The sequence below is a fragment of the Ornithodoros turicata genome, chromosome 2 (assembly GCF_037126465.1).
Source record: "Ornithodoros turicata isolate Travis chromosome 2, ASM3712646v1, whole genome shotgun sequence".
In the NCBI taxonomy this organism is placed as follows: Eukaryota; Metazoa; Arthropoda; class Arachnida; order Ixodida; family Argasidae; genus Ornithodoros; species Ornithodoros turicata.
Genome location: NC_088202.1, coordinates 122,907,541 through 122,922,196, shown reverse-complemented (window position 1 = coordinate 122,922,196; position 14,656 = coordinate 122,907,541). Strand labels below are relative to the sequence as shown.

Below are 14,656 nucleotides of genomic sequence, written 5' to 3'. Positions count from 1 at the left end.
AAACTTGGCCGAATTGACTGTGAAGTGGTGGCGAACATTGCCGTATCGCTCTCATACATACGTTCCCGGATGCGATAGTCTCTTTCACAAAAGGAACGACGCGGCCGTGCTGGCATCAGGACGGCGCCTTTCTCCTCTCACTCCTCCGGTTAGGGAGTGACCTGTGCACCACCGGAGTCCCTGAAGCTGCGGAAGCAACGCTGATATTTCAAATTAATAATTTAAGATTTGAGCACTTTTTCGGACAAAAAAATTAGCCAAGGAGATTAGTAAATTAGTTACAGATGGGTTTCCGGATGCGACTGTCCCTTTGAAGCAACTTGCAAGTAATGTACTTATTGCGTTGCCACGGGTGCGCGTACAAAAGGCACGAAAATGGCACTGGTTTGTGGTTGAGGAGACCAATTACCCCAAGCAGCCCAACAACCTTGGCCCAATATTGGACCAATATCAGCGATATTGGCCCAATATTGGACCGGCATTGCCAATATTGGTTCAATATTGGGCCAAGGTGTTGTGCACCTTGGGACGTACCTCCTCTCAGTGTACTAAAGTTGGTTTGTAATTCAAACAGTGTGCTGCAACCGACATACCCCTCAATATGTTTGTTCGCGTAATTTGATTTTATGGGGGGAGGGGGTACAAAGCATACAAAGAAATAATCAAATTAAAAATCGTTCAAAGGAGAAGTTACAGGACAGGAAAGAAAGACAGAATGAACGAAAGCAAAATTTATTTCATACCTACCTATATGTTTCGTCTCTGCATTTGCTGTTTGTTTGCACTCTGAGATGACGTTGCATTGCCTGAGACGGAGAAGATGAACTGGAGGAAGTGATTGATGTTCTTCAGAAAATATTGACTCCCCAGTGCAACTGCTGTTGTGTACTTTCCGAAGAACTTTCGTGGGATCGTATTTCTAGTCAGCTGAGCCTTCTGTTTTTGCACTTTATGCGTGTTTGAAATGTGACGCTTCCACAGTTGGGGAAACATAAAAGAAAGTGTTGTAATAAATTTTGCAGATGTTGCTGAAACGTGTGCAGTTTTGAAATACGCGTCCTCATTCGCGAGGTAATATCAGATAAGCTGAAATAGTTAAAACGTCTGGTAAAAAAAGAAAAAAGAAAGAACAGCAGATGATTAATAAAGCTTCAGAATAGGATAGCGTGTAATATAAAGAATAAAGTTTGAGAGTACGGCACTGAAGTTCTCTGCTGCCGTAAAGAGACAGTAGCGAATTTTCAAATGAAGCATCCAAGCCCTTTGGGACGCTAGGATAATAAGCGGTCGTCAGTGCGCATGCCGAGAACCCATCTAGTGTCCCGTGCAATGCGTGGTGTAGACTTCTATTCTATTCAGGCACGAAAAGCGCTAACGTTCCCTACTGTGAAACTCTTAATGCAGCCCATTGAGGACGACAATGTAGCCTTGCTGCCACGCGCATCCGCATTAGCTCATCAATTCTATCGGCACACTCCTAGCGTGAGACCACGAACATCTGCCCGCTGGGACGTTCCATCACCGCCAGTCAGGATTTACGTAGAGGAACACCATCGCCTCTCCCTTTGGTGACCCGAACAAAGAACACCATGTTCGGCGTAATCCAACCAATACCATCCTAAATTTCATAACGACTACCGTCATGGGGAATCAGGATCCGCGCACCTGCCAGTAAGCAGACGATGCCTCTAGTGCTAGGGCCCACCTCGTGAGCCACCGGGGACTCGTAACGGGTGGTTACGCTCTCTTCTTCCGACGCGGCACGCCACGTACCGGTCGCGGTACGCTGTGGTCCCTTAAGACCACAGTGTGGTGACTCTTAAGACCTCCACGTACATCATGATGGTACACCCCGTATCACCAGCGACACTTCAATGAGCATCGCGCTCCGCTGTCGGTCTCGGTATGTCGATGAGCCTTATGCCCTGATGCCGCAAATGCGTCACCTTGGCAGACGTAGACGGTTTTTGGTAGACGCTCGTGGCAATGCCTCGCGCTGCCCCCATTGTCCTGCTACCACCTGACGCGGTGCGAAACGTCTACTGGCGCAGCAGCAGCACGACGTACAGCGCACTATATCGCAAACGAACGTCGACGCTCGGTACCCTGCTGCTGCCGCGCCTGCTGCCACGAACTCAAGCCGCAGGATCCGCTCAGCTGTCGGTCGTCCACGTGTTGTCGTTCATTCTTTTCAACTTAACCTCAACCGCAAGCACCTCTCCGCATAGGGGAGGGGGCTGATGTGGCGGCCCATGGACGACGACCATATAGCCTTGCTGCCACGCCATACCGCGCTGGCTAGTCAGTTCTACTGGCATCGTCCTAGCATGAGGCCCCGGACATCTGCCCGCTGGGACATTCCATCACCGCCAGTCAGGACTCGTGTAGAGGAACACCATCGCCTCATCTATGGAGTCGTCTGAGGTCTCGTTATTTCTTTAGGGTCCTAAAGCGCTTGTGTACCCCTCTAGTAAAACTTTCTATTTTCCCCAACGTCTGTACCCCACTGGGAAACCCTATAAATGGTCGTCACTTCACAATGCGCCGTGACAACTCGTTGTCTGGTTGCGTGCTTAATACTAAAACTCTCTTGTAGCTCGAGAGGAGAGTATAGAAGCGACGACGGGTCATTTAAAGATTCGCACAGGTGACTCTTGGAGGAGAAAAGGAAACGGTACAGGGATCTCCTTTCGGGAGAAATTCATGCTAGGTTGTGCTGCTCTCTGTTAGTTTATTTCTCACTGGGGCCTGCAAAGAAAAGAAGAGAAAAGGCTGCAATGTTCTATTATGAATTCGAAATACTCACTGCTCCCGACCTGACGCTTTTGCCTAGGTAACTGAACTCTAGCTTAAGTTAGTTTAACTCGACGGGTTTTATACCTGTTATACCTATCCCTGCAATTTCGCGTGCAAGACATTGCCCTGTGTTCTATTCTTAGCATTGTTTATCCGTTTTGTCGAAGTTTGTCGAAGAACGTTTGAAGGCAGCGTTGGATCGTCGTGTCGCTTAATTTAGACAGCGCTACTGCGCGTTGAAGCAGTCGGACTGCTAGTCCATGTGGGAGTCGACTATTTGCATGTGTAGCTCGCGCGTAATGATTTACTCTGATTGCTAACCTGAACTCCGCATTTGCGGGCATTACGAGTACTACTGTCCGTATAATTGGCGCAATGTCACGCATAATGATCTGGTTTGGCCTCGGAACTTCGCACTTTGAATGAGAGATTTATATTAAGCGATTTGAAGCTTACCGCGAGCAGTGCTGCATATTATTAATTCAATCGTGTTCTTATTTATTTATTTATTTATTTATTTGTAATACTACTGGCTTCCGACTGGAGGCCTGGTACAGTTAAGAAGCAAGGTAACTGGAACACTCAAGGACCGTAGATACAAGCCAGTTTAGGTATGAGTTGGTCCACTGATTCAGAGGAGACCACATCGTCCCGTAAGCAGTTCCACTCTGTAATAGAGAGAGGGAGTAAGAGAACCCACCCCCACCCCCACTTTTGCGATAATATTATATCCATTTCAATATTATTTTTCTATATGTCATAAGGTACACAGTTTTTAGCCTGGCTATAACTTGCGTTTCATCCTCAATGTTTCTAGGTCTGCTATTTCATAAAAGTCACAGACACAACTAAGTCGCCTATACTTGTTGAATATAAAACAATGGCGATCTCTCTCTGAACTGCCTCGGTCCGAGAAACATTCCTGGCGGTATAGACACATCCCATACAGTGTTAGCATATTCTTCTATTTTTTTTAAGGAATAGGACGTCAGCCAACGCCTGACTAACCTTTCCTCCCTTTCTTTTTTCAATAAAGCTATCCCCCTCCCCCCCCCCCAAAAAAAGAGGTCTCATATATGGAGTTAGAGTTGGAATTAAAAAGGTCTAATATTTATGTTTTATAAGCGGGTAATTTGGTTTCTCAGATAGCGTGGTTTAAATTGCGTTTTAAGAACCATAGTTGACCGTATGCTTTTAAGGAAGGACCGTGAGAAATGTCTACGCCGGTCTAAATGTCTACGAGAAAACGAGCGGTGCTTTGTCAACTGGTGTTTTATTATCTCTATCTGTACCATTGACTCAATTGCAAAATATTAAATGTTTATCAGCCTGGTTGACACAAGTACCTGGAAGAAATCGATGCTCTGCACCGCGATCTCGTGGACGTTCTTTAGAATACAAGAATATTTAATAGAATGGAAGTTCATCTTTAAATATTTCCGTTCAACTACATGTGCGTCTATCTTACTTGTGTCGCAGAGCGAAGTTAGCGCTGACAAAACAATACTTCAAGGTATACAGCGGCTCAAGTATCTCTTCCTGTTAAAGATCAGGGGTCCTCATTTGCCCCACTTGATGCCCCCGCGTTTCTTGGCATGAATGTAAAGGAACTGAAGCGGAAACCTCCATAGTCGAGAAGAACGCCAGGAATATTTATTACGCTCGGCGGGTGATGCGCACGAAGGGAGCGGCGGCTCAACAGGGAGCGTCGATGACGATGAGGCCGCTACAGTTCCCCACCCCCCTCTAGAAAGCCGACGGAGGAGGTGAGAGGTAACGGGTCAGACAAAAGGGCCACGTCACAGAGCGATTGGTCACAGGCCGGGATGGCGTTGAGGGGAAGGCTGGGAAGCCTGAGCGAGGAAGGGTGAAGAGCTAGGAAATCAGAGTCGGAAGAAGGGAAGTCGAAATAGGCCGGTTCCAGAGTGCCAAGTGAACTGGTGTCGTGACGGCCGTTGATGGAAACGGTAAAGAATTTGGGCGCGCGGTTGTAAACCAGCTGCGGACCATTGTAGGGGCCTGGAGGGTTTTCGGACGACATCGACACGGATGAAGACGTGGGTGCAGGTGTTGAGGTCGGGGTGGACGAAAATGGCCGGAGAGGTATGCGGGCGCGGAGATACCGGGCGCAGGACGCAAAAATGTAGCGGAGACGTCTGACAACTGAGCACCGGGGAGGGCGACGGGAGAAGACGGGGGAAGTTCATCGTAGCGTGTCGGAGCGTGGTGCCGAAGACAAGCTCGGGCTTGTAGACGGAGCGGGGCTCATGGAGTGCAAGAGGCAAAGCCTCGGCCCAGGCAAAAGGTGTGGGACGTACCTTCAGGGCGGTCTTGAGGAGCCGATGAAAACGCTCTACCATGCCATTGGAAACGGGGTGGTATTTTGTCGTGCGTATGCGCCGAGTGCCCAGGAGCGTGGTAAGGGCCGGGAACAGGGAGGACTCAAATTGAGGGCCTCGGTTGGTGGTGACGGACGACGGCACGCCGAAACAGGACACCCACGTGGAAAGAAACGTTGCGGTCACAGAGGGAGCAGTGAGGGAGGGGCGTTGCCTCAGACCACCGGGTGTAACGGGAGATGACAGTACGTATTATATCGACAGCCGAAGGAGAGAGGTAAGGAACCGACGAGGTCTAGATGAACCTTGTTGAAGTGGGAATCGGGCGGAAGAAAGGAAGACATGGGGGAGGAGGTGTGCCTCCGGATCTTAGCGCGCGGGTGGCTCAGGCAAGATCGGGTCCATAGCTTGATGGGAGCGTCCATGCGGGGCCAGACGTAACGGCTTCAGTCCAGCTTCTGGGTCGCATAGATGCCGGGAAGAGAGAAGGAGTGCAGTGCCTTGAAGATCTGGCGGCGTAAAGAAGCCGGCACAAAAGGGCGTGGGCGACCGAAGGAGACGTCGCAGACGACAGTGCCGGACGCGCAGAGAAGGGTAAGATCTTCGAGACGTAAGCCGCAGTGAGGGTCGAGCCGTAGGTGTGCCAACTCGGCGTCAGAACACTGGCAGGCGGCGAGGGCATCAAGATGCAGCGGAGACATGGTGGTAAGAGAGGCGACGCGGCTGAGTGTATCGGCAACAGTGTTTGCTGAGCCGCTGGTGTGACGGATGTCGGTGCAAAATTCGGAGATGAGGGTGTGGTGACGAATCTCCCGAGGAACGTACGAAGCGGCAGATCTATAGTGAAGGCATAAGATAGTGGCTTATGGTCGGTGAATATAGTAAACTTCCGGTCTTCGAGGAAGGGACGAAACTGCTTCACGGCCAGTAACAACAGCAACAATAAATGATGACGATGAGATGGGGTGTTTCACTGCGGTGGTGCGGTACCCTACCCATTGCACGTGGAACATTATGTGAAGATGAAGGAAGGATGAAAATACAAGAAAGAACTAAAGCGTCTGGAGTAATCCAATGGATGACAGGAAGACAGCCAGGAGATCCCAAGAAAATGTGCTCTAGGACTGCTCACGGTGTTTCAACTTGCGCGAGAAGAAAGATAGAGGTAGCCAGCCGGCAGAAACTTGCTGTTGCAACACAGCCCCTACTGCGGTGGAGGATGCATCAACATAAGGGTGGTCAAAGCGTCAGGAATGGGATGAACGAGCAGAGTAGCGGAAGACAGGACTTGTTTAGCCGCTTCAAGGACATTGGTGGTCGTGGATGACCACTCCAGAGGGCCGTTGCGACGGTTGGTAGCCGATAGGAAGTATTCTAACGGCTGCAGGATGGAGGCACAGCCGGGAACGAAGCCTCGATAAAAAATTATCCCCAAGAATTCGTGGAGCTTCTAGATGGAAGAAAGACGGGGAAAATCCCGGATGGCTTGCACCTTGGCGGACAAGGGAGTAATCGCGGAGCTGGTGATGTGATGGCCAAGGAAGTCGAGCTCGGAAACGCCAAATTCGCTCTTGGCGGTGTTGATGACGATGTCGTTACTTGCAAGGCGGGCGAAAAGGGCGCGGAGGAGTATTGCATATTCTTCAATGGAGGAGCTGACAGTGAGCATACTGTTAATTTCAAAATATCTTTTTAGGTGCAATTTGGACGCAAGCAGGGTGTAATCGTGTCTATACTCCTCAATTACACCATCTGTGGAAACAATGGTGTTCATCTGGGGGGAGTAAAATATGTTTAGAGCAAAATAACTCCCCCTTTCCAGCATATTTAGAACCATCTGGTGTAAAAACGTGTTTGCTGTACTCGTAAAGTCCAGTGCTCATGATGGCTGTCCTTTGCTTTCTCAGTGATGCAACAAAAGGACATACGGTTGCGAGAAATTTGTTTACTGATCACTGGTTCATGCAGTACCTCAATTCCAAAACATACAAACTTCCGTTAGATATCACGAAAAATTGGAAACTGGACTTAAAAATACAAACATGAAGAAACAAGATAATTAAATAAGTTGCCTGTCGTGGATTTATAACATACATGTTGTCTCTCTTGTGCACTTTGAGCAAACCTGACACGTAATCAAGTAAGCATGAAAATGGTGGCAGAATTCTAGTGTTACAAGTTTCCTAACCATGAGGAGGATGCGGTGATTAACGGAACATATTCCGAAGATCTCAAGAAAATCAGGGAGTTCATCATCAGTCCCCGGTGAGGTGAGGACACAGCCTGTAACAATAGATTTGCCACCAAGTTCCACGCTCTTCATGGAGACATGATTTTCATCGGTGCCGTGGTTGGCCACATACAGCTGAACTGCCTCTCAGCGCAGATATTGTAAATAAAATGCCTAATAGGTTCATGTGTACTCTGTGTTTTCTATCTGTCACAGAAAACACATTTGTTAGTAGGGTGTATAGTTGGCAAGGGTGTACACTTACTCCCAGAAAGGAGTAAGTTATGGCACCCAGCCAGGATGTACACAAAAAAGGAGTATAATTACACCATTTTTGGGAGGGTGTACACCCTTCTGGGCAAAAAAAGTTGATAGGGTTTTATATGGGTGTAATAGTTGCAGAGCTCGATTTTGAGGGTGTATTTGTGGTGTGAAAAGGGTGCAACTGAGCAAAATGTTTAACATTGTCGTGGAATTTGAATGCCGTGTACGCTGGGTCTTAATCATCCCTCATACCAAATCCAAAAAGAAACACAGACGTTATCTTGATGTGAGTTGATAGTCCAAGCAATTCCTCACTTCTGTGTTTTGTGTCTATAATAAAACTAAACTTAGATACCTCACCCTCCATTTTGACTGGAAGGCGAGCAGGGCTATTGAATTTGCCGACACACACAAGACAAGCAATGTATAGTATACTATCTGTTTTCTCTTAGAAATGAAATGCCTTTCTAAGTGTGCTTTTGGTTCGTTATCCCATTTCTGTGATGTTTCAAATTAATCAGGAAATTTAAGCGCCTATATATTTATCGGTATATCAGATCGTTCAGAATCACCAATCGGAATTGCCATATAGGGAGAATATTTGTCCACAAGGCATTGCATTTTCATGTTATGCATCTACTTTGGCTGATGTGCATAATACACTCACTATGGACATCATCGTCATCATGTATTTCTCTCTCTCACTATGGAAACAAAGCTGCACACGTTACACCATCGTTTAAGGGTGTTGATTTACAACAAAAATGGAATCAGTTAGGGTATTATTCAGTTACACCCCAGATGCTATTAAATTAGCCCCTCTCCTGGAGGGTGTACTTACTTCCATCTTAAGGTGTTGATTTACACAAAGAAAGTAATCATTTGGGGTATCATACTATTACACCCAAGAGCGTGTATCAAATTTAAGAGTGTAGGTCTCGCAATGGGTGTTAATATACATCTATAGAGGAGTAAGTTATGGTATGTGCGAATTACACCTAAAAGGGAGTTTTAAGCGGAGTTATTTCGCTCCAACACCTATTTTTACACCGCGGTGAGAAACATTGTTTTCATAGATGGTGTAATTGCGGAGTATGGAAACGATTACACCCCGATTACGCCCACATTGCACCTTAAAAGGTGTTTTGAAATCAACAATGTTAATATACACCTATAAATGAGTAAGTTGTGATATGTGCGAATTACACCTAAAAAGGTGTTTAGAATTAACAGTGGCATGCAACACATCTTGTCGTTGGTTGGCAGCCTTTGCGAAGTATACACTCTTAAAAATGAACTTCACCGCATAGCACGCTCCTATAGCCAACCATCATCTAGAATGATGTCGTTATCTACCCTGATTTGTTGAAATCGCGAGGCGTACGCCTTTTTTGTGACAATTATGAACAGCATAAGTGTCACAAAAAAGGCGTACGCCTACCGGTTTCTATAAATAAGGACAGATAACGATATCATTAGAGATGATGTTGGCTAGGAGCGTGCTATGCGGTGAAGCTCGTTTCTAAGCGTGTAGGGCCCGGATTTTTAGGCATTTGTCTGTAAATGTCTTACTGTTAACGGCTTTTGTCTTGTTATTGATTCGTCTTGTTAGGTCCATCATGAACTTGCTGTGCTTCCACCTTCCTCTCTGGGGTACGGGTGTAATCAGTTGCATATCGCAGCTTCTCACCCGCACTGCCATTCTCTACTGAAATAAAACATAAAAAGAAGCATATAAACGCCTAAATGCGGCATTTTCGGGGTTGTCTGCTTTTCTATCGACTTTGTTGGATTGTAGCCTTTTTCAAACGTTTTTAGATGCCATAACAGCTTTTTAGGGGTGCAAGTGCGAGTGCCAGGCTAATGCTTCCAGGCTAATGCTGAGTGCACCGTTTTGCTCTTCGTTTCTGCGTGTTCGCGCCTTTTGTCATTTTTGCATTTCGTTACTTTTGTTTGTTAGAAGGGGTTCATGCATATTTCATCCGATAATTTGGCCTTTCTTGGCCTTTCAAGATCTTCAAGGGCAGATAACTCAAAATATTACCAATATATAGCGTGGTTAGCCGAGTTAGCATTCGTGTTCCAGAAATTAAAGCTTGTACAGTACCGTAGCCTTTAAACGAGCAAGCTTTCCCGAAAGGAGCATTCTGAAACACCAACAAAGCAAAAGAGCGTACAAGATTGTCATGCCCATTCTTGTTTCCATTGCCTATTTTGCTATTTTGACGGCCTAAACGCCTGCCTATTTCCGTCGTTTTGGTCGTGGTCCGTCGTTAGTGTCTAACAACAACAACTTTATTTGGACTTCGGAGAGTGGGGAGGTTCATCACCAGAGGCGATACTCTACCCAATTGCTGGTGGGGATGTGGGCAATAAAATAACGAGCCCCTTCAAAAGAACGATCGAAGTTCGATGGTGTTCAGAAATGTCAAAAAGCTTTCAGCGCAGAACGTTGCTGGGCTGGATTGGGCCAGGGACCAAGCAATTTCGATAGGGAGAAGGGGCGAGAGTCCAGCTCACGAAGAGACTAGGAGAGTGCGGTTCGGGAAGGCTGGTAGTGGGGGCAATGAAGAAGAATTAGTGTCTAAATTTCAGTGTCCTACTAATAAACAGCTTATCAAGTTCCTGCTTCCTGCTTTTCATCCTTTCCCGCTTGCCGTATAGAAGTTACATGGCCGAGCGGGTTAAGGCGTCGCGCTGGTTGGTGGTAGCCAAGGTCGTGCTGAAGACTGGGAGGTGGTCATGGGTTCGCATCGTACCACCGACTGTGCTGTCTGAGGTTTTCCCTGGGTTTTCCGAAAACTATTCAGACGAATGCCGGCACAGTTCCCCATGAAGTCGGCCCAGGACGTGTATACTAACCCCCTGTCCCCCACGCCTTCCTGCTGTCCTCTCTCCATATGTACGCCGCTCATAATCACAGTTGCTTCGCGGCGCTAACACAGAATAAAAAATCAACTTGCCATATCTACGTCATGGAGGAAGCAGAAGCAAGGAAAGAGGTTTTATGTTGAAGCTTCCCTTAGTATTCGATTAATAACGTAGGACTTGGTGGTTTATTGTTAACGTATAATGCTATTTTCTTTTCTTTCCTGCTTTTTTTTTGTGTGTGTTTGCTGGAGCCGTGCTGTTCCGTACCTCACTTCCCTCCTCTGTCAGTTTTCATCTCCTCTTCGCCTTCACGTCTCCTTTCTCCCGTTTCAGCTGCACCACCCGCCCGTCCTCCCTTTGCATGTAATCCGCGGACGTGCTCTGTCTCTCGTGAACGCGTGGTATTGACGTTAACCTCGGCCAGTAGAAAGAGCGACCTTTTGCGACGCTTCGCAGTGGCGCGCGTTCTTCGTTTATTCAACTTGCGTTAATTTCATTTCGTTAATTCAACTGAATTAACAGGACGAGCTTTTGATCCGACTGTGGCGGCGGTGACGGGTGGCCTCACGATTATGGGCACCGTCACGACTGTGGATGGAAGATGAGACGAGATTAAGATCGATCGATGGCTACTCGGTGCTCCAAGTCCAAATCTAAGCTACTTTGGGCTGTCGTAGGTCAAAACACTCGGTCTAGCGCATCAGCGAGGTCTCCAAAAGTGAGCCTCCTTTCAGGAAGGAAGCGTATTAGGTTGTGGTCTCTAGCGCGTCTCACGGCACCTCCGGGGTGCGCAGTGTCCTTCAGGGACACTGCGTATCGTACCAGGGAAGCAGTACCGTTCTCCTGGGAGATTTCTACGCCACGAGATGTCTTTTAGAAACCGTTAAACCCACAAGTGCCGGGACGCCCTAAGAGGACGAACACGAACGAAAACACGAGAGACCGCGCTGAATGTTCGTTCAGCACACAATCTTCTGAGGCAGAGTGCCAGTATGCCGTCACACGAAGTTCCTATTTTTGTGGATTCCGATGCTTGAGTCAGTGAAGTTGATTGCCTCGTTGATGCACGCCCTTAACCTGTATCGCGGCTGCATGAAATATAGCGTGGAATTCTGCAGTTGTGGAGCATATTGGATACCGTAGAGATTTTTCCTTGCCAGGATACACTCCGCGCTCTCGCCGAAGCAGCGACCATCCAATTCAATTATGTCGTTCGTTTGCCTCAGTCGCTCCTTTCAATCCAACTCCTCAAAAATCTGTCACAAATCGAAGTCAAACAGGTTGGTGAGAACTCTCGGTCCGTCGAGCCAGCGATGTGATCGTATTACTTTGAATTGAATTCACTGCAGAATATCTTATTCCGCATTGATTATTTACTCAAATATCACATAAGATGTCTGTAGATTACCTGCGAATGCGCACCGAAATCTGATTCACTCGTATTATTGATTGTGTTTACCGGACCCGTTCGATTTATATGACTGTAGCGTACCAATGCATCCTTTTCAGATGAAAGACTTGCAGCACGACCATATTGTGCGATTTATCGGAGCTTGCATTGAACCTCCTCACTGTTGCCTGGTGAAAGAGTATTGTCCAAGGGGAAGCTTACAGGTAAGTGTATCGTCAGATTGTTTGTCGCACGCTCTTTGTTTGAAGAGCACGAGAGCTTCTTGATCCTGCGATGATCCGACTAATCCGACTCGTTGTCGTATTCTGTATGACACCGATATTTCACATCTATGGATGCAGGTACCTTGGAGCACGACTTCCATACGGCCTGCAATGACAGAGAACGCTATTGTTATCCGAATGAACCTAATGTCCATAGGCAATTGCTACACCGGTTAAAGAGTAGTCTCACCAACATTTACGTGATAACTGAGTCCAATTCCTATACATTTTTAACAAAAGTTCTTGGGGATGATAGAAGAAAAGAGCCATGCAGTTCTGTTGAAGGGATTTTTTTAAAGCTCTTTTTTTCTCTCTCACGAGATATGGTGCAGAACGCTGAACCACGCTAAACGCACAACCACGAACGCTCTTTCAACTAGAGCCTCAATCAAGCACGAGCATAATGCCTTGACTCACAGATTTCTGAATTTTTGAGTAGTAGTAATAAGATAAAATATTCCCATGAGAGAACTTGTTGTAGTATTCTGTGCATGATTCACTAGCACCTTAACACGGCACGACGCCTGCCATACCCATCGGGTACGGAATCGCCTATTGACTTGGAACGTTCTTCGGCCCAAATAGCCGCACTATACTTCACCCCACTTTAGTGGAGCTTTCACACTCCTGAAAGCAAAATCCCCACCGTGACCCCCGTAACTCCATGAGTGCCGTATTGAAAATGTAGGTTTCATTATTTGTTTAAGTTCGTGGGTATCGTCCAAAAATCTTTAAAAGGAAACGGTATCACTTCGAGAGAAAAGAGGGAAATAGTGTGAGATAGAATAGAAGGAAATGGAAAGAGTTCGCGTTTCGCTTGCTGTGAAAGTCCAGCGTTTTCTCAGAAAATTTGCAATTCCTATTCGCTTTCAAATGGAAACCATTTCCGCAGATGACCAAATGCAGCACAGAACCAAAGGGAGTGTGCCATTTTTAAATCCCACTCACGTCGGGTGCTTCAGATCTATATGACTGTCCTTCTGGTTGTTATGTCAGTTGGTATGCCAGAGCATATTGACTAAATGAATCACTGGGCAGTCTAACAGTAATTCAGCTACACCTCAGAATGCCATAGACATTTGCAATTACGATGTTTCGGATAAATGCAGCAAAAATGCGTAAAATAGAACAACGAAAATTTCTGGAAGCCACCTAACGAAAAATTATCTGAAAGCTGATTAACATTTTCGGTCGAAATATTACCTGTTTAAGAAAATCCAATCTATTTTGCATCTCATTTGAAAAAAATAAAAATAAAAAGAAAACGAGACGCTCAAACAAGATTTGAAAAAGATACCGAATGCGGAGAGTATGGGCACGTAATTGACTTTAATCATTTTCTAAGCGGGATTCATCCAAGACTTGCAGCCTAATACAGAAAGATTTTTTTTTTTTTTTGCCGTACGAAAACCGACATAATAGAAAGGGAATAGATACATTGATTTTGAGTCGTTTCGAGGAGGAAATGATCGGGCCATTGAATATAATTTTCCATTTCCGTTTCTTTCTTTTTTTCTTTTTATAAAACCGCGGGTACTATTTTTGCGTTTCCTTCTTCCGAATGTATATTTTGAGACGCAGTCGCAGGGCCCCGTGGGGAACCTGCAAAGCATAAAAGGGTTGAGCTGTTTTGCTTCTCTCGAGAAGCCAATTAACCGCTGTGTAAGCGAAGAAAATGCATGCACTTTGGGACGCGGAAGGAAAAAACTGCCTCGCGATTCCAAGCAATCAGCGAGTTCGCAAGGCGGCGACAAGCAGATTAATTGGCCTAAGCCTTCTGACGTTGCTAGCTATTGTTTCTCCAACAGTGCTGCAAAATAAAAGGTACTAGTTCGTATTACAACACCCGTGGGATTATCATTTCAGGCACAGAAAAATTACAACGCACATTTTAGCAGAAACACTTGTCCACGAGCAAATTTCTGATATGACCACAAGATAGGTAAATTGCTTTCCTTCTTCAGTTTAACTTCTGTTGTTAATGACAACGTTGCCTCGTACCGCCTGACCCACTATCGCCTCACGCCGTCGTGACTAAAAGCTCCACATTTTGCTTTTTCTTGTAACTAACTCTAATCAACTTCTTTTGTTTTTCCGTTGTAAGAGAATAGCAAGTGACAGTCGCGTGCGTAATATCATTTTCGCAACGCGTAGTGGATACCCAACATGCTTAAATAGCTTGTAAGGGAAAGGCTAGTCGATACAGCGCAAATCGCGTTAGTCTCGGAACTTCACTCACCAGCGCAGTCTACTGTCGCCCTGACTTCTAACCAATCTCTCGTTTCCGTGGCCTGGCTCCGATAACTGCTCGGCTGACGGGCAACGAGGGAAACTCTATTAAGCTCGTCGAAGCGATGGCTGCGTGTTTGTCGCACGCACGTTGCACAAACAGACACACACCAAAGGGGTAACATGGAAGATTAGATTATTGCCATTTGTCGGGGATCGAACTGCGCGCTATGCCCGTTGTGGCGCTTTTCTT

At 46.4% G+C, this 14,656-nt stretch overlaps 1 protein-coding gene across 1 annotated transcript in view; it reads left to right on the top strand.

Moving 5' to 3' along the window:
• Positions 1-14,656, top strand: part of LOC135386030 (atrial natriuretic peptide receptor 1-like) — a 378,177-nt gene that overhangs the window by 322,585 nt on the left and 40,936 nt on the right. The window contains exon 11 of the mRNA XM_064615739.1: positions 12,010-12,114. Coding sequence (XP_064471809.1) covers positions 12,010-12,114 — 105 coding nt within the window. The remainder of the gene's footprint in view (positions 1-12,009; positions 12,115-14,656) is intronic.